Below are 22720 nucleotides of genomic sequence, written 5' to 3' on the forward strand. Positions count from 1 at the left end.
TGACACTGGAAACAACAACTTCTGATTTTCTCAAATGGACAGATTTTAGTTGAAAGCTAAAAGCGGCGTTATATACTTTGTAAAAGAAATACAAACGTAGTTTAGCCAGCCATCCTACACATTAAAGTACCAGGATGCGCCGAACTTGTGCTTCCCATTAATGGAATCCCTTCCATCGAAGCCAACGTGGAAGAGAACTTCAATGTCTTCGCGCAGTTTTCTCTGAAAGATGAACCCAAGGCGTGTATCTCCTCGCACCTTGGCCTTCAGCAGGGTTCCAGGTTCCCATTCGTACTGACCTCCAATGGTGATGGTCTTGGCACTCACGTTTCCATACAGGTTGGCCTTCAATGCCACAGCCCACTTTTCGCCAAGGCGCTGGAATATCGATCCTCGGAGCGTCTCGAAATTCTCCCTAAAATATTCACATGTACATACATAGTTCATTGCGAGAAGTTGAGAGCATAACCTACACTTTCAGTCCGACTTCTGTGTTATCGTTGCTAAATCCTCCGCAGAAGGCGTGCATATTGAAGTCCCTATCCTCCACATTGAACACCGTGCGGTAGCCCAACAAATAGTTTTTGGCCGGCTCCAGCATAATGTAGCCCATTAATAGGGGTTCCCTGTATAGGGGAATATAAATTTGCAATTTTCCAGGATTTCGATCGAAGCCGCACTTCAGCTTGCATTGAAATTTGCATCTGCAAAGATTAACATTCACTTACAGTACATTTGATTTTGAGTATTGCCCTTAAAGGAATAACATAGATCATCTCTCTTAACCCTGTAAGGCAACTCCCACTTACCCATCGGTCTGACCAGCGCTGACCATAGACTTCACTGTGGCGGACCATGACCCGCCCAGCGCATTACCATGTGCCCCAAGATCTGAAAGCAGGTCTCCATCCGACAACCAGGAGAGGGATGCGTGAAAGGGGCCTTGCTCTTTGTACGCCTCCAGTCCTCCGTAGACAGATTTCCAGGTCGGGTAGCCCTCGCCGAAGCTGCTCAGATAGAATTCCTTCTCCGTCTTCGAGGTGCACTGCAGCTTCCAGCGTCCGATGGTGTAGCCGTGGGTGAGGCACATCTTGGCCAGCAGACCCACGTGGAAGTAGGTGGGCATCTCACCCTCCATCGCTGGAGGCGGCAGAATCTCCACCTTGTTCTCCTCCTTATCCTCTTCTGCACTGCCCGTGTCCTGGGCATTGCCCCTATTCTCATCATTGGGTTCCTGGTATTCGGATGCAAAGCGCTTTCGTTTGTTCCGCCTGAACAAGTTCCGTATCCGGTTTCTCATGGGCATTGTGCCATATGAAAGGTACAAGAATAATACTTGAAATTTTGGAGTACTTTAAAAATATGATATATAGTAATATATATATATAATTTAGAAATTTGATAAGAAAATCGAAGCAAATGTGATCAAAACACAATTTAAATAATTATATTTTGATTTGGTTTGGTTTGATTTCTTTACTTGGAATAATTATACAGATAGTTATATTGCCATGATGGAAAACGAAATATATTTGTCATTTGAATAAAGATAAACCAATTTGGAAATTGAAATCGTTGAGTGAATGGCAGCCACATCAGCACTGGAGGGCGATGCCCACGCCGAACCGATGGTTTCCATCCTTGAAGTTGTTGCAATCCAGCACGGCGGATATGGAGGCGGTGATGCCCTCGCGCAGCTTTTGCTCATAGCCCAGGCCCAGCTCCACAAGGTTGTTGATCTTGGCGCGAATGAGGGCGTCTTCCTCCAAGTGATAGATCATGCCCAGGTTGACGACCACATCTCCGCCCTGCTGTTCGCCCTCTGGCGCGTCGGCGCCGCCTCCTCCTCCGGCTCCTTTGGTGACCTCGACACCAGCATCGATCTTCTCGCTCGCCTTGTAGAACAGCGAGGCCAGCCAGGTGTCTCCGTTCTTCCTGCAAGTTTAAAAATTCCCTAAAACCAGGTCCTGGTAACTCGCATCTCCCCTTGGGTACTTACAGCTCGCCGTGCAGGGTGGCTGTTTCATTCGTCCAGCCAAGGGCCACCTTCAAGCCCTTGAGTTCGGTGTTGCCCACATCAAACTCGGTGCCCACGCCGCCGAGGAACTCCTTGTGGCCCACAACCAGCGAGCAGTTGAGTATCGGCTCCGAGTTCAGCCCAATGTCGGCCAGGAAGTTGAAGTTCTCTTGGGCATAGCCCATCTTGAACTTGCCATCCGCCTCGCTATCAAGCACAGTTATATAGAAATGTTAAAATATTGTTGATACTAAGGACACCCAATAGATAGATCATAACCCCCCCAACGCACTTTGATCCCGGCTGAAACTTGGCTTCGACGGCCAGCATCAGGCCCTGGGCCAACTTATCCCGATGCATTATCTCGCCAAAGAGCCAGTTCTCCGTGTTCCATCGCTCGGTGAGGGTCAGGCCCTGGTCCTCGATCTTATACTTGCTCTGCAGCGAGCCGGACACCTTGCTATTGTCCTGGCTGGCGAAGCCGGTGGTGAAGAACTCGATGCCCGAATTGGTCAGCGTCTTGCAGTCGATCTGCCAGATGCCCGGATGGTAGCCGCGCTTGAACAGATCGCGGGCCAGCTTGCCCAGGTCGGGGTATGTCGGCGTGGTTTTGGCCATTATGGGCGGTATGAAGAGGTGGTACGGTATATAAGGCCCGACTGATTTCGAAATTTTTTGTCTCTACTGTTCAACAGCCTCGATTAGCCGAAAATTTATATCTAATGCTGCCTGAACAGTGTCGAGTTTTATACAGGACAGAGACCTGTGAACTGAAACGCATGGAGTCCTGTGCCCAGCCGAAAAAGTGAAGCGTATCAAATATACAAAACTTGGGATCAGTGGAAAGTACCATCTTGTCTTTTGTAGTTTATATCCTTCGAAAAGATAAGACTCTTCCCAAGCCTTTCACCACCAACTCTGCAACCAAGTTGTTTCATTTCTTCTCGATTTATTTCTCAGGTAAATGCACAACGAATAGGCTAAGATTGTTAATAAGGATGTGGTTTGGTGTTATGTGTGTCCTAGTTTCGCCGCAAGATTTTAAAGGCAATCCCTAAAGCCTTGGGAACTGAAAAAAATGCAATGTCTTTTGAGCCATAATATTCCTTTTCCATTTTGTTTTTTTGTTTTAATAGGTAAATGTATTTTACTGCACTTTTGCCAACAACAATTTCGCTAATTTTCAATGCACTAATCAAAGCTACATCCAACGACGACGGACTGACCGACCCATCGATTGAACCACCCAGCCCCCTGCATCGTTTGTTGGCAGTGTCTCTCCTGCAGATTCGGGTGGCTGGGGCAGGGAGTGGGCAGATGTGGAGATGGCCGGCTGACAACTGATCCAATCGAATCGTTAAGATGTGCAGACTCTCTTTATATTTGACTGTGTGTTGTTATTTTTTGAAGAATATCGTATCTTTTATTTTGTTTGATCTTGTTGTTACTGCACTTGTCTGGCTGCTGTTGTTATTGTTGTTGTTGGGCGTGTGGGGATGTTAGACAACGTTCAAAGATTCCACGACTGGCGGAAAACCAAGGACTTAGGCCTCCAGCTCCAGACCAACACCGATCTTGTGGCCGCCGGCGTTGAAGTTCTTGCCATCGACCAGCGTGGACAGGGTCAGGGTGACTCCGTCGCGCAGCTTCTGCTGGTAGCCCAGACCCACCTGGCTGGCGTTGTTCACCTTGGCGCGCACGCTGGCATCGTCATCCAGCTGATATTTAGCGCCGATGGCGAACTTGGTGTTGCTGGTGCCGCTGGCCCACGACAGCTGCACACCCACATCCAGCTTGTCCGAAGTGCGTTGGAAGATCGAGCCGCTGAACTCCTGGCCATCGTTGCTAAACAGTAAAAGGAATCCATTAGTTTGGAATAATTTTGACCAAGTGTGGCAGGTGTAATACTTACACAGCTGTGTGCAGAACAAAGTCCTTGGTGGTGTAGCCAAGGGCAAAGTTGTTGGTGGTCAGCTTGGACTGTTGTGTGTCAAATGCGGTCTGGTAGCCGGCCAACCATCCCTGGTAGCCAAGCACGGCAGAAGCATTGATCAAGGGGCCCTTCAGATCAATGTTCACATCCGAATCGGCCTTGACGTTCTCATGGCCGTAGGCAACCTTGAACTTGCCGTTCTTGTTTCTGATGGAGATGAAGAGTACTACAAGTTAGTAATCTTGCAAATCACAATTTATAGTACAACAAGCAAGCTTTTAACTATTTATTTATATAAATGACTACTTTTGCGGTTATAAGAATATGCAATAACTTTGTTCTTACCCAGACTGGGGAGCGAAGTTGCCCTCCAGGGACAGCTTCAGACCCTCGAGGAGCTGATCCTGGACAGCAACCTCGGTGAACAGCGTGTTGTCTGTGTTCCATTTCTCGGTGAGGGTCAGGCCGTAGTCCTTGACCTTGTACTTGGTCTCCAGGGAGCCGAAGACCTTTCCAGACTCCTGGTTGGAGTGTCCGGCTGTGTTGAACTCGATGCCCGACGAGGTCTTGGTCTTCAGATCGAGCTTCCACAGGCCAAAGTTGTAGCCTTTGCTGAAGATGTCGCGAGCCTGTTTGCCCAAATCGCTGTATGATGGAGGAGCCATCTGGAATGGATTGAAATGGAATACATTCAATCGCACCGCCAATTAGTTGGTGAATAATCGATAATCGTGACGATGATGGTACTTATTGCGAAATCACTGCGTTAAGCGAACGATAAATTTAATCTTATCAGCAACATGATGATTATTACTTTTTGCTCGTCTTGATTGCAAAGTGATCTATTGGCCGCAATTGAAAAGGGAAAACTAAAACTAGAAAACATCAACATGGTAGAAGAATTTCGCGGGCCATTGCTCGTTTCACTTTGGCTAAATGTCAATTTTGCGCGGCGAAAATAAATAAATCAATTTAAATTAGTGTTCAAGGCGGCCACATGGACAGAATCCCCAACTGAAGCAGGGAAAACTGTGAGGGACTGCGGAGGGGGAATTGCACGTCTGGGGCAAAAGAAAATTGCCAGGAAAATGGGAGCGAATCGGGGATCATAATGTGAGTAATAGGTCTAGTACTTTCAATAAATGGATGGTTTATGATACCAAGCAATTCTCAATCTATTGAATATATTCCCTATTCATCTGGCCACAGGTGTGCCTTCTATGTTTACGTTCCATTCTCGCTGGCATTAATTGCTGGTCAGTTCGTTCCGTTAGGCTAGCGATCATTGACTCGGATGCTAACTGCACATATGCAATGTCTGCTTTGGTCTCTGCTTCGATGTTTCTATTTGCGTGACGTCAGGAATGCGACACACAGGCGCGGCAGAAATATTAGTCGCGGTGAATTTGTATACGTTTCCAGCCCAAAAACTATTTCTTTTAAGAACATTGGAGAAAAATCTACCAAAATATCCAATTGAATTTGATATATAGATATTGAGGGGGTTGTAGTGGTGCGGTGGGGAGAAATCACGGCAATCTAGGCGGAAAATTATGAAAAGCAGACAAAAGTTTTTATGGCCGGCAGCCAAACGTTAAATGAGATGAGCTCTTATTCTTCCGGAAGTCAGGTGATATAACCTGGTCACTAGCTCTTGAAAAAAAAGGTATCAGGTGGATATCCCGGTGCAAATGAATCAGCATCTCGGTGATGATGACCTTGACAAGCGGGTCATAAAGTGGGTGGGTGGTTGGTTGGATGTGCAGCGCATTTTTTTTTTAGCAAGTTGCATAACAGCTGGGAAATCGATGGGCAAAAAAGGGAAGCGAAGCTAAGCAAGTAGCAGCACGAAAAGGTGGGCTATTGATTTTCCAGGTGACGTCACGATAATACCACCCACAATCGTCAAGTGCACCCACCTCACATGACCACAAACAAACAAAACGGCGATTTAGAACGGTGGAGAGCGAAATCGAAAATGTTTATTGAGCGAGCTGCTGGCTGGTGGATGGCAACATGGCGATAACGAACGGAATTGATCAAAACAATTTAAACGAGAGCGCAAACACATTGGCTGCGAATGCGTTACGTAACAGAAATTCGCCAGGCACTTTTCCATCGCTTTCTCTGCTTCTTTGCCCCTTTTTTTCGCCGGCAGCTGCTGCCAATGAACTGTGAAGGCATTGGTGTGCGTGGGGTGTGCATGTGTGGGTGTGATAGCTGACCGGCTTAATATCCCCTTTAAATTTCTGAATTATCAATTAATTATTGTGTCATTTAGTGATAACAAGCTCGCTTTTCGTCAGCCAGCAAAAAGTGCTCAGCCCTTTTGCTTTTCGTTCATGCGCGTGTCTAACTTGCAATTTTTTCATTTCGAGGTTATGAAATCACTGACACCGAAAATCCTGATTTTCCTTTCACCCATAGGGGTACTCATTACAATTCACCGAATTTTTAGGGGGTTTGGCTTTTGAACTACTTACTTTTGATGAGTTTTAGTTTGGTTAGAGTGTAATGCGAAACGCAGAGGAACAGAGACAACCACGACAAACGTACACCACAAAATTTTGTAATTCTGTGCCTTAGTGTTACCAGCCGGAGAAATTCTTCCAATGGATTTAGCCTGCATCATGTGGCGAGAAACAGTTTCTGGTAACACTGCGCTACTCTGTATGGCTTATGGTCACACTTCTTGTAACGGAAATTCAAAGGCAAACGGTTAATTAAAGTTTGTATTTTATTTGCAATTCAATATTTCATTTAAGAATTTCTCTATGTTAAGGAGAAAAACTATCCAGCATAGCGTTTTCATAGAAAAAACTTTTCCTGAAAGTGAGCGCTTGAGAGTTATGGACAGGCAAGTGTTGCTAAAATAAGGTAAAATGGGAAAAACAATAAAAATGCAATAAATATTTTACATCGTTATTGATTGACACCAATCAACTGCATCGCCTTTATTTATAGATGATTGTGCGTGCACTCGTGCAGGGCAGCCAATCGACCGAGTAATCCCAATCGGATGGGCTAAAAGCGAAACCAGTGCATTTGCCGTGCGGCGACAGAATGTTGAAGGCCCGTCTGCAGGAGGACGCCCTGCTGGGACGCTGTTTGGCCACCTCGTGCTCCGTGGAGCGGGGTGAGCTGGTGCTAGAGGAGCTGCCCTTCGCCCGCGGACCGAAGCGCGACAGCGGCATCGTCTGCCTCGGATGCTACCAGTTCCTGCAGTTCGGAGAGGACGGCGATTCGCTGGACCGCTGCGAACTCTGCGATTGGCCGCTGTGCGGATCGTGTGCCGACGACGAAGACGTCACGGAGCACCGCGGAGAGTGCCAGGTCTTCTCCGCCGCACGTGTCACTTTCGCCGGGAATGTGAGCGATGATGGCGTCTGCCCGCAGTTGGATTGCATAACCATATTGAGGTTAGTTCGAGGGCGCTCCAGCGGGGCGGGGACGGCGGTACTGGGATATCCGGAGCACCGGGGCTACTGGGGGAGCCTGGGCGGTCTGTCGGAATATTAGTTTTGGCAGCGGCGGCCCCCATTTCTCGGAGATCGCTTGCGAGCCGGCAGATACCGATGCTCATGGCGACGACGTCAAAGAAGGCGGATGGATGGATCAACAACACTGTGAAGGGGACAGTGAAGCGAATAGTTCAGCTAGTAGCTAAATTTATGTATTAATATTATATTATATTATATATATTATATATAATATTATTCCGGCAATGGTATCTGGATACAAATCTTTAAATTAGTCAATATAATAACATAAAAGTCTTCAGAATAATGAAGATCAATGTACCACCTTGTTTTTAATAGTTTCATAGCCAAACGGAAATTTAGGCACTGTGAATTATTATTTTAATATTGTGTGTTTACTAATCCATCGCACATGTTTAAATAGATGGGTACATAGTACATAGAAATAGAACTAAGAAGCCAAGCAACTTGAGATTTGTATTAGGATGGGCCTTGTAGCAAAAAATTCACCAATTTATTACTTAATTTATAATAATTTTATACCGAAAGATGAAATATTACTAATAGAAATAGAATAGAAGTTAGCTCTTCACTTAATTTAACAATGAAAATTTGTTAAAAAATAGAACTGCTCACCTTATTTATCTGCATGCCCACTGTGCCCCGCAAATTTGATGCTTTATGTCGGAGGAGAAAAACATGTAGCCATGTAGTGGGGTAGTAGATGGCATCATCCGTGAGGTTCGCCCATGATATGAGATCTGAGATCTGAGTTCGGCCAGCCGGCATCAGTCAGCGAAATGACATCGCCGCCAACGCTGTCGGTGAATCGGACAGCGGTTCAGTGGAGTCCCGTCTGCGGACGCTATCTGGTGGCCAAGGGAGCGACTCTTGGCCACGGTCTGCTGATCGAGGAGCTGCCCCTTGCCGTGGGACCCAAGTGCAATGGACCGGTGGTGTGCCTGGGATGCTACGAGCCCGATCCGGATCCTGTGGAGGAGCTCTGCAGCGAATGTGGCTGGCCGCTGTGCGAGGAGTGCTCCCAGCAAGCGGATAACACCCACTTCCAGCTGGAGTGCCGCGAGCTGAGGGATGCCCGGGCACGATTCTTCCCCCTGCCCAGCGGGAGCAGCCACTGCCCGCAATTGGACTGTATTATGCCGTTCAGGTGAAGCCCAGTGGGAGGAACAAAAATAGACCCAGGCACCAAACGAACTGATAGCGTCACTATTTTATCCGCTCAAGTAATATTTATATACAAAGAGCTTTAATTAATAATTAGAAATGGAAGATATATAGACTATGTTCATAGGATACTTGGTCTCCAAATCCTGCTTACATAGAATAACCACTCAAATTTGCTACCTTCAGGGTTCTGCTGGCGAAGGAGGCGAATCCCGAGCGATGGGATAACGAGGTGGCACCCATGGAGCACCACGAGGAGGAGCGCAAGCAGGACGCCGATGTGTGGCACGCGGATCGCGTAAACATCGCCCAGTACTTGCGCGGTCCCTGCAAACTGGCCTCCCGATTCAGCGAGGAGCTGATCATGCAGGTGGTCGGTGTGCTGGAGGTGAACGCCTTTGAGGCGCGGAGTCCCAAGGGCTATCCACTGCGGTGTCTCTTTCCCTACACCGGCATTCTGGCCCACAACTGTGTGCCCAACACATCCAGGAGCATCTATCCCAGCGAGGGATACAAGTGAGTTCAAGTAGATGTATACATATATTCAGAAGAAGTCTAGAATTACATTTCCGCTTTTGCGCGCCTAAAATAAATCTTTCTATATCCAGTGTCCAAGTGTCAACTATCCAAACATAACCGAAATTGTTCTCTCCCAAAGAATCAGACTGCGTGCCATGGTGGACTTGGAGGAGGGTCAGCCCCTGCACCACAGCTACACCTACACATTGGATGGCACTACCCAGAGACAGAAGCACCTGAAGCAGGGCAAGTTCTTCACCTGCCAATGCGATCGCTGTCTGGATCCCACGGAATTGGGGACGCACTTCTCCAGCCTGAAATGTGGCCAGTGCGCCGAGGGATTCCAAGTGCCCAGGCAGCCGACAGGTGAGCAGAAAAGCTCAAAAAAACTCAAGATATTGATTAGCTGACCAAGCACGTAATCCACTTCACAGAACCGGACACCAGTTGGAATTGCGCGAGCTGTGGCTCCGACACCAGCAATGTGGAGGCACTGACGCTACTCCAATCCCTCCAATCCGAGGTAAATGCGGTGCAAGCGCTGCCCATGGCAGCCAAGCGGCTGGAGGAGGTCGAACGACTGTTGCGCAAGTACAAATCGCTGCTGCATCCGCAGCACTTTATCGCCACTGGGCTGAGGCAGCTGCTCATCGAGATGTACGGGCGCGTTAAGGGCTACGAGATGGTACAGCTGCCGGACCACCAGTTGGAGCGCAAAGCAGAGCTCTGCCGCCAAGTGCTGAGAGTGCTGAACAGCTTCGAACCGGGTCTGAGCCGCACACGCGCCATGAATCTCTACGAGCTGCACGTGCCACTGGTGCTCCTGGCCAAGAGTGGCTTCATTGCCGGCAAGTTGAAGGGCGGCGAGCTGCGAGCCCGCCTCGTGGACGCCATAGATCTGCTGAAGGAGTGTGTGGAGATCCTGGAGTTCGAGGACAAGAGCTCCCAGGAGGGAGTGCTGTGCGTCGTGGCGAAGCAGGCACTGAAACAGCTTACCCTGAGCGTGGAGGGACTGGGAAGCGAACTTGATTGATTACTTATGCATATCGGTTAGCTTTATTGGGAACAGTTCTAGGGACACAAACTGCGGATGTTGGTGTTACATTAAAAATCTTGTTAGTGCTGCTCGATGGTCGTAAATGTCAAAAGAACAATAAACTACAACTAAACAGTGATTACAATTATTACAAACTAATGCTGCACAGTGATTTGGATGAGTGTTTGATCTCTGTTTTATTTTTGGTATTTGCGTCATTCTCGGGTTTATCATAAATGCTTTTATAAGGACTTAAATCCTAGCTCGGTACATAGCTATGTAGTATTGTATACAGTTGAGATTTTACTACGTCTCAAACTAGAATGTGCTGCTTACTTGGATACTGGTAAAAAATACCCCGGGTGGCCGAAGAATTCATTGATGTTCCTTCACATCGGTGTACAAATAATCAACGCATGTGTTTTTAAGCAAGCAGCTGCCAAAAGTTCCTTATAAAATATCCGTGTTCATTTTGAGTATGCTCCTGCTGTCCGCGACGCTGCTTTCTATATATTTATAATTTTAAATCATTATAAACTAAAGCATAAATTAAGTTGGAATCTGCATATAATACACAATACGAAATACGATTCAATTTGACTGGCTGTGGGTGGGGATAGGGGGTGTTTAAAAAATCACACATTGATTAAAAACTAAAAACACTCTTGGGCTCGTTTAGCCGCACAGTAAACGCAAGGACAAAATATAAAGAATATTTCCTGACCCTAGACCTCGTGGCTTAGAAGAGGCGTATCATGGTAGCGGGAGGCGTGGTTCAAACTAGTGCAGGGCAGCAGCCACAGCGCCGGGTGTCCGCGTCCAAACACGTCAGCCAGCAGCTGGTACTTGCGCCGGTTGGGCCGGTAGGTGCCCTTCTGCTGTATCGCCTCCACGGCCGTCTCGTCGTACAGAATCGCGTGCAGCTGGTCCACCATGATGGCTGTAACGAACAGGCCGAACAGCGCCGAAACCAGCATTAGGATAACCGAGTGAATCCTGCAACGGCAACGGAATGAAATCAGTAGTATTAATCGTACTCTTCAAAATGACGTAGCCGAGTAGCCCATTTAAGGCACATATAATTTGCTTAAGAACTAGCAAAACACTCATCTTCCACCTGGCAATGCAATTGATGCAATTCCGCTTAGCATTCGATTCAGGCAACCCCAAATAAGGTACTTGGTTCTGCTATTGTTGTGGCATAGAAAACTTACATTCGCAACTGGGTTTCAATCACGTTCTGATTGCACTCCTCGCAGGGCCACACCCAGGAACCGACGATAAGGGCAATGGAGTAGAGCGACAGCAGAGCCACGTAGATGAGGAACTGCAGGAAGTACTTCTGGTTGCGCTCGCCCACGCAGTTGTTGATCCACGGGCAGTGGTGATCCATGCGACGGATGCACCGCTTGCAGATGCGACAATGGTGGGCGCGCGGTGGCCTATACGTTTCGCAGCGGGTGCACACGGTCCACTCGCTGCTGTGTCCATTTCCGGGCGGAGGATTGCTCTTGTTGGTGGTGTGCAGGTCGGAGAAGTCCAGACGGTTGGCGGGCAGTGGCACAGTGCCTGGATCGGAGAACACGGCCTTGGAATGGGACATGGCCAGCAGGAAGACGACGGTATTGAAGAGCACCACATGGAAGGACATCCAGAGGCTGCCGCCAGGTGATAGATATATATGTAATGACGTCATGATAATTTCTGTACGCATTACTCACCTGCCCGGCATGGTGGTCAGGATGATCCAGCGGATGACCACATAGTCCGCGTAGAGAACTGCTCCGTAGGTGACCACCAGACAAGCGATGCCGCAGGGATCCCGGATAAACACCATTGCTATGCTGTCTGCGTCTTATTGGACTGACCTAGGTGCAATTGCCTCTGCCCCTTCTATTTAATTCAATTAGAAACCGAAGGGGCTGATGTTCCTAGCCCCCTCCCCCTGAAAATCGACGGGCGAAAAATAACAATTGTTGCTGTAGTTCCTCGGCTCGTCTGGCGACCCTCCATCCACTGCTGGACGGGATTCGAGGCTCCGGGTGGCGGTCTCGTCGGCTGCCGCAGTTTGCCCACTTACTAGTGGGTGCACGATTCACAAATCGAGCGTTTCATCGACTTTATAGGGTTTATTTTACGCTTGAAATTGTCATTTATTTATTTAGGGTGACCGTTTGCAGAAAGTGACAAAATCTTGCTTTACTCACGAACTGGAATTATTTAACGGTCATGGGCGCAGCACAATTAATTTTAGGGGGTTAGCAAAAGGAATGGGTTTAAAGATATAAATATACAAAGATATAATTATAATAATTCGACATATTTCAATCTTTTTTTAAAATCTTATAAACCGTTTATTAAACATAATAGTAAAATCTGAAATAAGTTGTTACAAAATGCAAACTCGAAACCAGTCAATTCCTGGCCGTGTTCTCCTTGCCGCGCTCCCGTTTCTGGAGCTGCAGTTCCCTTTCGGCCATTCCCGCCTTGACCCAATAGTGCGTCATCACCTCCACCAAGGTGATCCGGCCCTTGCTCTCCTTGCGAAGCAGCTACAAAGGTAAAATCACCGTTATTCGAATGGATCTGCCAAGAAACATCCTGCAACTTACCCCGCCAATCAGTTCCTTGCAGCCCTTGGTCAAGTGCGGCGGATAGGAGATCTCCATGCGCCTGATCTTGCTGTAGGTGCTCTCCGTGCTGTTCGACTCGAAGGGCGGACAGCCGACGACGAACTCGTAGCACAGAATGCCCAGACACCACTGGTCCACCGAGTCGTCGTAGGAGTTTCCGTCTACCATCTCCGGCGGCAGGTAGTCCAGGGTGCCGCACAGAGTCCTCCGCTTGTTGTTGGGCGTGTGCGCCGACCAACCAAAGTCAGCCAGCTTCAGATCGTCGGTGCTGGTCAGCAGGATGTTCTCGGGTTTCAGATCCCGATGGATCACGTTGTTCAGGTGACAGTAGTTGAGGGCATTCGCCACCTGGTAGGTGTACTTCGCAGATCTCGGCTCATCAAATCGATGATTGGGTGCTCCACGCAGGTGCTTGAAGAGCTCGCCCTCGGAGGCAATTTCCAGGGCCAGATAGATGCGGCTCTCGTCGTGGAACCAGGTTAGCAGGCGCAGGATGTTCGGGTGCTTCAGCCGCGACTGGATCTCGATCTCGCGCAGAACCTGACGCTGCACACAGCCCTTGCGCAGCTCCTCCTTGAACATGACCTTCATGGCCACTAGGTAGTGTGAGTGGCGCTCTCGGGCGAGATAGACACGTCCGAATTTGCCGCGTCCCAAGTGGGCGCCCATCTCAAAGTCGCGGGGACTCCAATCGTATCTAGAGGAACCATAGTAAGTACGGATCGGATACGTTTGCTTATTATTACTACGTACGGCTGTCCGTATGCGTCGTGGGACATCATCTTGAGGCACATATTCTTGATCGGCTCCTGGTGCTCCTCGGGCACCTTGGCCATCAGGTGCGGCAGGTGGGTGCGGTTGGCATGTTTCGCGCGGGAAAGCGTCATGGCGCAGGCTTATTAATAAAATGTATTGATTTCCTAGTAAATAAATTCGTTTAAGTTGTATTTTCCTTTAGCGTCCCTTTTGTTTGCGCGTTTTTTTCGAATGCTGTGATTAGTGAGACCGCATGCTAGAAACTACTTATTCTGTGACTTTATTTGAATCAGTTAAATAACTGTATTTTTAAATTCGGGCATAATATATTTCGATGTTCCTGATATAAAAGTAAATGTTAAAATATATAATATATATATTGTGTAATGTGTATATTAATTAATATATAAATGCCACGTCAGTCAAAGATAAGTTTAGGTAATTTGCATAGCATAATTCTAAAAAAGCATAAACTCAAATCATAAGATGTGTAGAAAATTTCTATCATCAGTTGTCTAATTTTATATACAATATTAATAATATATTATATATTTAAAATAACATATTTTGCATAATTTAGGACTCGAATACCCTTTGCTAACCGTCGAGGCTAAGCTAAAAAAAATCCATTGGATTTCCCGACTATACACAATCTGGCCACACTAGCCATTAGTCATTTTTTTACACAATAAACGTAAATTAAGCGAATTTGTAAGCGCTATTTGGAAGTATTTAGCAGGATCGAAGTGATATAAACAGCCCGAAGGAGATTTGGAATAAAGCGAAAAGCATTCAGGAGGAGGCACACAAAAGCGGGCATTCAGACGCCGTGACGCACCGAAAATCGATTGGACAGGAAAAACAATAGGGAAACCAGACAAAGATCAACTGATTTGGATTTTATTGACCCCGGGGCAACGCAAATTATTGGCAGGTAGCTGAGCGAGCGGTTTGGTCATAAAGATGGGAATCTTTGGACAGTCGTCGCCATTCGACGCCGACGTCGGTGAGTTCCATCTTTCGATAAGCTGGTGGGTTGGCCAATTGGACGAGCCGCAGTTCCAATTGGACTGCACCACGGACCACTGCGTTTCGTAGTTTCCTATTCTTATCTGCGGTTTTAACACCCGCACATCACCCCATTTACCCTCCTTTCCCTATGAACCCTATTCCCAATTAAGCAGACAACAAAGAAAGTCATGTGAGATGCTGTGCGCAGCTCTGCGCCGTTCGTTGAACTTCTTATTGGAGTTGCTAGATGGCAGTCGCTGACCTTGAGTTACGTAGCACCCGCTTACAACTCACACCCCCTACGCCACCGTCCACAGCCACCCCCCCTCCCTTAATGTAATTTAGCTAGTTTCCGATTGTATTGATTTTCTTTAGCTGCAATCAGGTCTCAAACAGCCTTATCTTTGTTGTGCTGTGACTCAGAATTCAATTTTTATTTGACTGATAAGCTAATGCGGTTCATTCCTTTCTTATTTTATAGAAAAAGCCACCAGCGAGACCAACACCAACGACAACTGGTCTCTGATTCTGGATGTCTGCGACAAGGTAACGACCAATCCCCGCCTGGCCAAGGATTGCCTGAAGGCGGTGATGCGCCGCATGGGCCACAGCGATCCTCACGTGGTAATGCAGGCGATTACGCTGCTCGATGCCCTGTCCAATAACTGCGGAAAACCCCTCCATTTGGAGGTGGCTTCACGGGATTTCGAGACCGAGTTCCGCCGACTGTTGGCCAAAGCTCAGCCAAAGGTTTCCCTGGTGAGTACAAACAGTGTAAATACACTTATTTCCATTCTGAAGCCAACTTTTCGATTCACAGAAAATGCGTCAAGTGCTCAAGAACTGGGCTGAAAACGACTACAAGAATGATCGAGAGCTAGACTTGATACCCGCTCTCTACACCAAGTTGCGCCTAGAAGGGTACGATTTCAAGAATTTGGGCGATAAGACCAGCAAGACTGTTGCCGAGAAGGCGGCCGCCCTGCCCAAAGATCCGAATGTGGTCAGCAGCCAGCAGGAGGAGGACGACATTGCCAAGGCCATCGAATTATCGTTAAAGGAGAACAAGGGCAGTCCAAAAACCGGGAGTGGAGCCAGTACCGGCACCGCCAGTGCCTATCCATCCTTGTATCCATCTTTCGCTGCCACCGGTTCCAGCGCCCCGAGCGGCGAGGCCAGCTCCGCTCCAGCGCCGGAGCCAAGAAAGGTTCGAGCTCTTTACGATTTCGAAGCTGCCGAGGAAAACGAATTGACCTTCTTTGCCGGCGAGATCATTCACGTGCTGGATGATAGCGATCCAAACTGGTGGAAGGGATACAATCAGCGCGGCGAGGGTCTCTTCCCCTCGAACTTTGTCACTGCCGATCTGTCCGTCGATCCCGAGCGGCTGGACATCAATCAGCAGCATAAGTCGGCCGCCGCCGCGGGGCAACGAGAGTTGGATTCCGCTGCGGCTCTGCAGCAAAAGACTGAAGCGGCAGCTGCTGCCGCCGCAGCTCAGCCTGTGGAGATCGATGAGGGTAAGATCGACCGGCTGCTGCATCTGCTGCACGAGGCCAATCCCGAAGATCCCTCGCAGGACAGCGACGAAATGCTGCAGTTGGAGCAGGAGGTCCATCAGATGGGTCCGCTGATCGACGCCGAGCTGGAACGCGTCGACCGTAAGCACGCTCAACTGACACAGCTGTCCAGCGACCTCGTGGACGCCATTAATTTGTACCATACCTTGATGCGGGACGATCGAGCTGCTGCTGGCCATTTTGCCGCCACTGCTGGCGGCTTCATGCCTGGACTAGCTGGCTTTCCGGGGGCCGCTCTGTACGGTGCTCCAGGTTATCCTGCAGCAGGTGGTTTCCCGCAGACCCAAAACTATCCGGGCATGCACTCGATGCCATATGGCTCCGTACCAAATCCTCCCACTTCTGCTCCATCGCAGGCCCCTGGAGCTCCTGGTGGTTATCTGGGTCAACCGCAGGGGCAGGTGCCACTGCCCTATCAGAACGGACATGCCGCACAGATGAACTGTTAGTATAAGGGAGAAAGAATATTTTCGTATAATAACAGCATTATCTTTCATCTTTCTAGCGCTGCCCTCCCATTTGACTCAGCCAACTGGCACTGCACCTTTGCCCCAGCCAATTTACACTCAGCCCACACCCGTGACAACCCAACAGCAGCCACTACCCCAGCATCCTCAGCAGCCGCCACAGCAGCAACACCAGCAGCCCCCACAGCATCCCCAGAACAGCTACCACATCGACCCCCAGTCGCAGTACGCCCAAGTTCCGCCCGCAGTCACACAAATCCAGCAGCAGCCACCGGCTCCGCACGCTTACATGTCGCCGCAGCATCAGCAGCCACCGCCGCCACAGGGATACCAGCCAGGACCAAATCTGTATGCACCAAACGGATCGCCGGCTGTCGTCAACCCACAGAGCTACATGTCCCCACAGCAACATCAACAGCAGCCACAACACCCACCACCACACGATCAGTTTAGTCAGCTGCACCAGCAGATGGCCGCCATGTCCATGGCTGGCGGACCGCCAGTTGGGGCGCCCGGCTATCACATGCAGAACGATGCTGTCAAGAACAACATTCCTATCTACCAGCAGCAGCGGTAAAAACGCTGGAATAATACAGAGACCTTCACTTGGTTCGCTTAGATTGCCCAAGCAACTTTAAACTTTACTCTATTCTGTCAAGAGGATGCAAACGAGTATGTTACTTTCGGATAACTTGCCGAACGTCGGAAGTTGTCATTTCTCTGCTATGTATATTTTGAGGGCCGAGAAGAGAAATTGTCAGTGAACCAAAAATGTCTACTATCCTTTAAAATAATGAGAGAAGCCAAATTAATTTCAAGTGTATCCTTACGATCTTTCTTTCTTTATATTTGATAAAACACCATTTTGGCCAACGAAACCATATATTTTTTGGAAGAAAGGTAAACAAGTCGAAGAAGATATATATACCATATAAATAATCTGTATTCAACACCACGTATCTTTGTATTTAGTGCAGGGGAGATAACTATTATGTATTACGTTTATTGTACGGATTATATGATAAATCTAACGAAACGAATCACATTCATTAAAATCATAAAATATACTAAGTAAACCACGTCTTTGAAAATTGTTCTTCAAAAGCTTGTAGCTTCCGTTTGTGATGTAGTAGTTGGCAAGCTTTTTCTCCTAGAAACCGCATATAAATCATTTCCACTATTTTTTTTTTTGGAAATCCGATAAATTTCTTACAAAATTAAATTTTTTAAATGATAAAGAAAACTTTGATAATGAATTCTTGCTAATGGTGTTGACTAGTCAAAAACACTCAGCTGAATTCCGAGCATAGTAATTATTTATTTATTCCTCACTTGAATCTTTTGTTTATTTTTATGATATTTATTTAATTTACTTTTTACTATCGATGCAATAAAACATGAAAGCAAAATTCTTTATATTTTTTTAAGAAAATTTGGAAACTATTCTATAGCCTGCATTATAACTATATCAATTGAGAATAAGATTTAGATTTGCACATATTTCTTACGTAACGAGCTTGGCTCCAATAGCTTATCCCCTTTTCATGCGAAACACCAACCGCCCGTGTCAGTGCGCTTTTCAAAAGAGATTCCAATATATTTGAGACAAGCTTTGCCACATGCTACATGCCACTGTCTCGCAATCCAGCAAACATGCAACAATTCAGCAAATTTCCATCCGACGTTCAGTGGCACAAATATCCTGTGAAATAAACTGTCAAAAAGGGGCAGACAGCCGCTGAGCCTGGTAAATAGAAAATGCCAATGAATGCGGAGTGTCACCTGGAGTGAAACAAGCCAGGAGACGGGCGAATAGGCTATGCAAATATTTGTTGATTGTTGATTTCTATGGGCTGGCAGTTGGGTGTTGTCTAGCTGCAAAAATGTCAACAAATGCATGGGTATTTTTGAAATTAATTGATTTTGCTGGCCTTGCACGCTTACAGCGAATGGGATTGGGAGTGGAGCCAGTCGACTGGCTGGGGTCGTGGGAAAATCCTGCCCAGCTGAACAGTTGAACAGCTGTACACCTGAACCTTGTTCGTCCTGTGCCCTTGGGCTGTTCAATTGTGTGCTGTTCTGTTGCCTTTGTGGAGCAGTTTCCGTTTGGTTCGTCGTCAACTTTGATGGCGCTTTGCTCAGTTTCGTTCTCGATTTGATTATTCCGCCGGGTGATTTGCATTTTGTGCCGCTGCATCTGTATCCTTCAAGTCGGATGGCATTAATCAGAAGCAACTGGCTCAAGGACGACCCTTCAACCCACCGCCTCTCGTGCGGAACGGAGATGTCTGCTCTCGCTTCCCGTTTCCCCGTTCCTACTTCCATGTTTATTTTTTTTAACACTTGGCAATAAAATCAAATGATGCGGGCATCGTAAAGCTTCGCGCCTCTCGCGTTTTCTATGCCATAAAAGTCGACACGTTACCATTATTGCGTTATGTATCGCGTTGCCATTTTTGTCCCTTGGCTGCAAATCCATGGATGGACCATGGACCACTGCCACGAATCCCGGCTTCCTGGCCTGCGGATTGTGGCCTTTAAAGCGGCATAAATGATTCCCTTTTTGCAGCTCTTCATTCACCGTTGCGAATGCCTCAAAATATTTACCCGCGATGAAAATCTAATAAAAAAAAAAATTTTTGAAAAAAAACCCGGGTAGAAATGGGGTAAAGGAAAAATATTTATGGCCATTTGCTTTTGATATTTATTCAATGGTCCATTGTTTGCCGATAAGCTGTGAATAGTTTTTTGTTTTGTTTACTTTTTTTGTTGGTCGTTGTTTAGTCAAGAGTTAGTTAGGTTTTAAAATCCAACGGAAAAAAAATGAATGATTGCCGTTCAGCGTGGTGCTAAATTCTTGAATAGTTAATTTTGAACGATGGTTAAATTTGCAAAAGATGATGTAAACCTCAGTAAGAATGTTGAAATGTCAAGGATAAATCTACTTACAATGCAAACATAACAAGAGGTTTTATCCGATATTTCAGAAATTGTTAAAGATTCTAGTAACGTGTACTTGAACTAATATTATGTGTAGCTTTGCTGTTTTACTAGTTCTAGGATATTTAATTTTTAACATGCATGTTTTTCAGTCTCATTTGTGCAAAACAACAAACTACTTTTACAACGTCAACATTATTGTGCCACATGAAAAATTGTGCGGAGCATTTGAAACCATTTCCCCAATAACTAGCCACAATCGCAATTTTCCCCAGCATATGCAAGTGGCACGCTGACTGAGAAAAACTATTTATTATTTGCACACTTTTCACAAGGTCACGCTGCATTTCATTCCAGCTTCTCCGAGCAATTCGCTTTTCCTCAAATTGTTTTGGGGAAGCATAGTTTGAAATCTAACAGTCATGAGCTGGCAAAGTTTTTCAAAGAGAAAACTTCTATTTCGCATGGAAATTGGCTGAGAAAACTGCACATAACATACAAAATATTCAGCTTAAGTGGCTTTATATCGAATGCTTTATATTTTAAAGGCTCTTAGCACTTTCTTTGCGTATTTATTTTCATGCATTTTAATTTTTTAAGCAAATATGCATTCTTTCGATAATCGAGTTGATTTTTTCAACTTATATCCCATGCAATATGGTATGTGTAAGCAAAGTGCGAAATTCCTGGCAAAACAGGACAAAAGAGGCAGTGAATATGCCTAAATGCGTATACATCTGCATACTCTTTATTCAGCTTTTGCCTGCCATGTTTTATTTTCCCTTTATTTTTTGCCTTAGTCAGAACACAACACTCACGTGTTTTCCATCGCATTCCATGTGCTTACCTTGGAGTCCCAGTTTATCATGCATTAATTAACGATTCCATTCAACTTCCATCGCAGCTCTCTTGAGTCGTGCGAATGGTGAATCGTGAATGGTGAATGGTGAATGTTGAATGGTGAACACACAAACTTCAGCGAACAGTTTGCACTGCATTTGGATAAGTTGTACTTGAGCACACTACAAATATCCAGGAGTGGGGATACAATGCTCGTTGGAGGCCAGTGATGGCAGAGGCACCAGTGTGTTCTCGACTTGCTGTACCACATTTAGCAAGCTAAAAGCATTTAAAAGCATTCAAGGTAATTTATATGCCTCAAAACCTTTTTAACCGCTTTCATTTATTAATTTTATTGTGAGCCAAACGAGTGAGTTATTTAAACAGACTTAATGATTGTACTTGAACTATAGTTAGATAATTAAAATATTAGCCAAACAATTAGCTTCACTTAAAAATAAAAATATGAATAGTTCTAGACATGATAAATGGCTAAAAGGGGAAGCTAACAAGAAACTAGCATAATACACTAGATTGAAGAACTAAGGAAATTATTTCATATGTTAACATCTCCATCTTTAAGTAAACACTTAAAAAATAAATAAAAGTGTGCATAACCAGCGAAGACTTTCCTCTTTTTAAATAGTTAAATAGGGCTCGGCCCTATTTGGCGGGGCATGGTGGGCGGGGCATGGTGGGTGGGTTGTGGTGTTTCTAAATCACAAACACGGGCACACACTCGTTCACACAGCTGCATATTGACTTTCGCTGAAGTTGAGCGCGTGATTGAGCCAATGAGTGATTGGAGAGCTGTGAATGATTGAAAGCCTTTGTCTGAGTGTAATTTAATTAAACAAATCAAAGTTGTGCGCCAGTTGGGAGGCGGTCCCGTGCCATCCGAGTGTTTTTCTGTTAATTGAAAATACGTTCAACGAACGCGAACAAATATGCCGACAGCTGGCGGAAGGGGCTGGGTTTGTGGGCGGGCCTGGGTGGTTTTCGTGGCATTAAATAATTAAGGGGGAAATTCGAAATTCGAATACTCGGTTGGGTTGCCCATTTTCCCATTGCAGGCACTGCCGCCTTTTAGGCGCTTTATTATTTCACTTTTTGCGCGAATTTGTGTTTTGTAATTGTGTTTGTTATCGCGTTCTATTTGTGTTTAATTATGTGCACCACCACCTCGTCCAAATGTTATAAATATAAAATCAAATACTTATGCACGAGGCGCTTCTCTTTGCTTCCGGTGTGCGGTGCACATTATCAAAATGAAACATGTGGCCATTTTAAAATGTACCCATTTGCTGTGCAAGCACTTTCCTTTATTATGGTAAACATGTCAATGATTATGTTTCAGGACAAATACCTTTTGTGTTGATTGACTGGCAAGCTAAGATTGTGAAAACTCAAAGCTTTTACTTTCACGGTTGAGCGTATAGCTGAGAAAACAATACGAAGGCAGACGGACGGACAGACAAACGGACGGACAAACGGACGGACAGACTGTATACCTGTTGCTTGCACTTCAATGAACCTAGTTTACCATTTTGCGTTATGAGTACCGGGTATAGAAAACCATCGCATTGTAATCCTGCCGGTGCTTAACACATTTCCCGAACAGGATAACTTGGCTTTGATGCATCGTAGCCATTTGCAGCTGACGCTGACACATTTCCGAACTCACAGCAACACACTGAGAGCCGTCATTAGGGAAGTGATGGGACAAAAGAATTTGTTGAGCCCGGAATGGTGGGTCCTTATTGGAAACTTATTCGCCGGCAGGACTGCAATTAACAGGACAAGCAAGGCGACGGCAGCTCAGTTTGATGCACGAGGCGATAGATGGCGACAAAGTGGATTTAATGCCGAAAGGGTCCGAGGCAAGTAAGTTTTATGCAAATTGCATGTAGCACATACCCAGTGGATTGGGGGGCGCAAGAAAGATAAATTACTTTTAAAGTGCGCAGAGGCAGAAATGCTCTATGCTCTTTCACAGCCCTCAGTGCTTCTGGTAGTTTATACATATATACTTCTTCGACGGCCCGAAATGCAAATGGGTTTTCCCTGCACTCGTACTGCCTGATGATGACTTTCTGATTTGCTTGGGCGAAACAAGTTTCGCATGTGCAAGTTTTTGGATCGTTTTGCCTTTTGGGCTTTTCTGTTTGGCAGCTTGTATATTATTTGTTAATTGATATGTTGCAAAAAGTTTGGGTCCGGTGTTATAAAACTTTTTAATGCCCAAATCATTGCAAATCTCTTAAAAATGGGTGCGTTCTTTTGCCTTCTATTGCAAATTCCGTACTCACTTTAATAGCTACCTA

At 46.3% G+C, this 22720-nt stretch overlaps 7 protein-coding genes across 9 annotated transcripts; 2 read left to right on the plus strand and 5 right to left on the minus strand.

Annotated features, from left to right (window-relative positions):
* Positions 1–104: 104 nt before the first annotated feature.
* On the minus strand, positions 105–1413 carry LOC120444088 (voltage-dependent anion-selective channel). 2 transcript variants are annotated; one of them, XM_039623614.2, is made up of 3 exons: positions 810–1413; positions 474–704; positions 105–415 (listed from the first exon to the last, which is right to left on the minus strand). In XM_039623614.2, exons 1-3 carry the CDS (start codon positions 1304–1306, stop codon positions 115–117), a joined length of 1029 nt encoding a protein of 342 aa, XP_039479548.1. In that variant the 5' UTR covers positions 1307–1413; the 3' UTR covers positions 105–114. The 2 variants fall into 2 exon arrangements, with proteins under 2 accessions (XP_039479548.1, XP_039479549.1); XM_039623615.2 differs by having other exon boundaries at positions 474–723; positions 810–949.
* Positions 1414–1501: 88 nt separating this feature from the next.
* On the minus strand, positions 1502–2780 carry LOC120444089 (voltage-dependent anion-selective channel). Its single transcript, XM_039623616.2, has 3 exons — positions 2310–2780; positions 2000–2224; positions 1502–1935 (listed from the first exon to the last, which is right to left on the minus strand). Exons 1-3 carry the CDS (start codon positions 2633–2635, stop codon positions 1596–1598), a joined length of 891 nt encoding a protein of 296 aa, XP_039479550.1. The 5' UTR covers positions 2636–2780; the 3' UTR covers positions 1502–1595.
* A 340-nt stretch (positions 2781–3120) lies between these two features.
* On the minus strand, positions 3121–6573 carry LOC120444090 (voltage-dependent anion-selective channel). Its single transcript, XM_039623617.2, has 4 exons — positions 6434–6573; positions 4296–4615; positions 3930–4157; positions 3121–3862 (listed from the first exon to the last, which is right to left on the minus strand). The coding sequence occupies exons 2-4, from the start codon at positions 4613–4615 to the stop codon at positions 3562–3564; spliced, it is 849 nt and encodes a 282-aa protein (XP_039479551.1). The 5' UTR covers positions 6434–6573; the 3' UTR covers positions 3121–3561.
* Positions 6574–6976: 403 nt separating this feature from the next.
* LOC120444086 (SET domain-containing protein SmydA-8) lies at positions 6977–10341 on the plus strand. Of its 2 annotated transcripts, none has more exons than XM_039623612.2 (4): positions 6977–7369; positions 8801–9130; positions 9273–9499; positions 9568–10341. In XM_039623612.2, the coding sequence occupies exons 1-4, from the start codon at positions 7014–7016 to the stop codon at positions 10164–10166; spliced, it is 1512 nt and encodes a 503-aa protein (XP_039479546.1). In that variant the 5' UTR covers positions 6977–7013; the 3' UTR covers positions 10167–10341. The 2 variants fall into 2 exon arrangements, with proteins under 2 accessions (XP_039479546.1, XP_039479545.1); XM_039623611.2 differs by lacking the exon at positions 6977–7369 and adding an exon at positions 8215–8597.
* On the minus strand, positions 10159–12354 carry LOC120444091 (palmitoyltransferase ZDHHC3). The gene is made up of 3 exons (XM_039623618.1): positions 11891–12354; positions 11384–11827; positions 10159–11165 (listed from the first exon to the last, which is right to left on the minus strand). Exons 1-3 carry the CDS (start codon positions 12004–12006, stop codon positions 10895–10897), a joined length of 831 nt encoding a protein of 276 aa, XP_039479552.1. The 5' UTR covers positions 12007–12354; the 3' UTR covers positions 10159–10894.
* Positions 12355–12497: 143 nt separating this feature from the next.
* On the minus strand, positions 12498–13808 carry LOC120458759 (aurora kinase B). The gene is made up of 3 exons (XM_039646533.2): positions 13556–13808; positions 12782–13499; positions 12498–12721 (listed from the first exon to the last, which is right to left on the minus strand). The coding sequence occupies exons 1-3, from the start codon at positions 13687–13689 to the stop codon at positions 12584–12586; spliced, it is 990 nt and encodes a 329-aa protein (XP_039502467.1). The 5' UTR covers positions 13690–13808; the 3' UTR covers positions 12498–12583.
* A 397-nt stretch (positions 13809–14205) lies between these two features.
* Positions 14206–17699, plus strand: LOC120455051 (signal transducing adapter molecule 1). Its single transcript, XM_039640907.2, has 4 exons — positions 14206–14564; positions 15051–15328; positions 15390–16593; positions 16655–17699. The coding sequence occupies exons 1-4, from the start codon at positions 14522–14524 to the stop codon at positions 17191–17193; spliced, it is 2064 nt and encodes a 687-aa protein (XP_039496841.1). The 5' UTR covers positions 14206–14521; the 3' UTR covers positions 17194–17699.
* Positions 17700–22720: the final 5021 nt, after the last annotated feature.

The sequence above is a fragment of the Drosophila santomea genome, chromosome 2L (assembly GCF_016746245.2).
Source record: "Drosophila santomea strain STO CAGO 1482 chromosome 2L, Prin_Dsan_1.1, whole genome shotgun sequence".
Classification (NCBI taxonomy): Eukaryota; Metazoa; Arthropoda; class Insecta; order Diptera; family Drosophilidae; genus Drosophila; species Drosophila santomea.

Bases quoted from the DNA above. Each gene is read 5' to 3' on its own strand.
- LOC120444090 (XM_039623617.2), bottom strand. From the start codon at position 4,615: ATGGCTCCTCCATCATACAGCGATTTGGGCAAACAGGCTCGCGACATC. The intron at 4,158-4,295 runs GTAAGAACAAAG...CATCTCCATCAG, and splicing joins AACTTCGCTCCCCAGTCTGG to AAACAAGAACGGCAAGTTCA. The intron at 3,863-3,929 runs GTAAGTATTACA...TTTACTGTTTAG, and splicing joins TTTGTTCTGCACACAGCTGT to CAACGATGGCCAGGAGTTCA.
- LOC120458759 (XM_039646533.2), bottom strand. From the start codon at position 13,689: ATGACGCTTTCCCGCGCGAAACATGCCAACCGCACCCACCTGCCGCAC. The intron at 13,500-13,555 runs GTACGTAGTAAT...TGGTTCCTCTAG, and splicing joins CACGACGCATACGGACAGCC to ATACGATTGGAGTCCCCGCG. The intron at 12,722-12,781 runs GTAAGTTGCAGG...TTACCTTTGTAG, and splicing joins GCAAGGAACTGATTGGCGGG to CTGCTTCGCAAGGAGAGCAA.
- LOC120444089 (XM_039623616.2), bottom strand. From the start codon at position 2,635: ATGGCCAAAACCACGCCGACATACCCCGACCTGGGCAAGCTGGCCCGC. The intron at 2,225-2,309 runs GTGCGTTGGGGG...TGTGCTTGATAG, and splicing joins AAGTTTCAGCCGGGATCAAA to CGAGGCGGATGGCAAGTTCA. The intron at 1,936-1,999 runs GTAAGTACCCAA...TTAAACTTGCAG, and splicing joins GCCACCCTGCACGGCGAGCT to GAAGAACGGAGACACCTGGC.
- LOC120444091 (XM_039623618.1), bottom strand. From the start codon at position 12,006: ATGGTGTTTATCCGGGATCCCTGCGGCATCGCTTGTCTGGTGGTCACC. The intron at 11,828-11,890 runs GTGAGTAATGCG...ACCTGGCGGCAG, and splicing joins CTGACCACCATGCCGGGCAG to CCTCTGGATGTCCTTCCATG. The intron at 11,166-11,383 runs GTAAGTTTTCTA...TTGCCGTTGCAG, and splicing joins ATTGAAACCCAGTTGCGAAT to GATTCACTCGGTTATCCTAA.
- LOC120444088 (XM_039623614.2), bottom strand. From the start codon at position 1,306: ATGCCCATGAGAAACCGGATACGGAACTTGTTCAGGCGGAACAAACGA. The intron at 705-809 runs GTAAGTGGGAGT...TAATCTTTGCAG, and splicing joins AGCGCTGGTCAGACCGATGG to ATGCAAATTTCAATGCAAGC. The intron at 416-473 runs GTAGGTTATGCT...TGAATATTTTAG, and splicing joins ACAGAAGTCGGACTGAAAGT to GGAGAATTTCGAGACGCTCC.
- LOC120455051 (XM_039640907.2), top strand. From the start codon at position 14,522: ATGGGAATCTTTGGACAGTCGTCGCCATTCGACGCCGACGTCG. The intron at 14,565-15,050 runs GTGAGTTCCATC...CTTATTTTATAG, and splicing joins GCCATTCGACGCCGACGTCG to AAAAAGCCACCAGCGAGACC. The intron at 16,594-16,654 runs GTTAGTATAAGG...TCATCTTTCTAG, and splicing joins ACATGCCGCACAGATGAACT to CGCTGCCCTCCCATTTGACT.
- LOC120444086 (XM_039623611.2), top strand. From the start codon at position 8,230: ATGACATCGCCGCCAACGCTGTCGGTGAATCGGACAGCGGTTCAGTGG. The intron at 8,598-8,800 runs GTGAAGCCCAGT...TGCTACCTTCAG, and splicing joins GACTGTATTATGCCGTTCAG to GGTTCTGCTGGCGAAGGAGG. The intron at 9,500-9,567 runs GTGAGCAGAAAA...TCCACTTCACAG, and splicing joins AGTGCCCAGGCAGCCGACAG to AACCGGACACCAGTTGGAAT.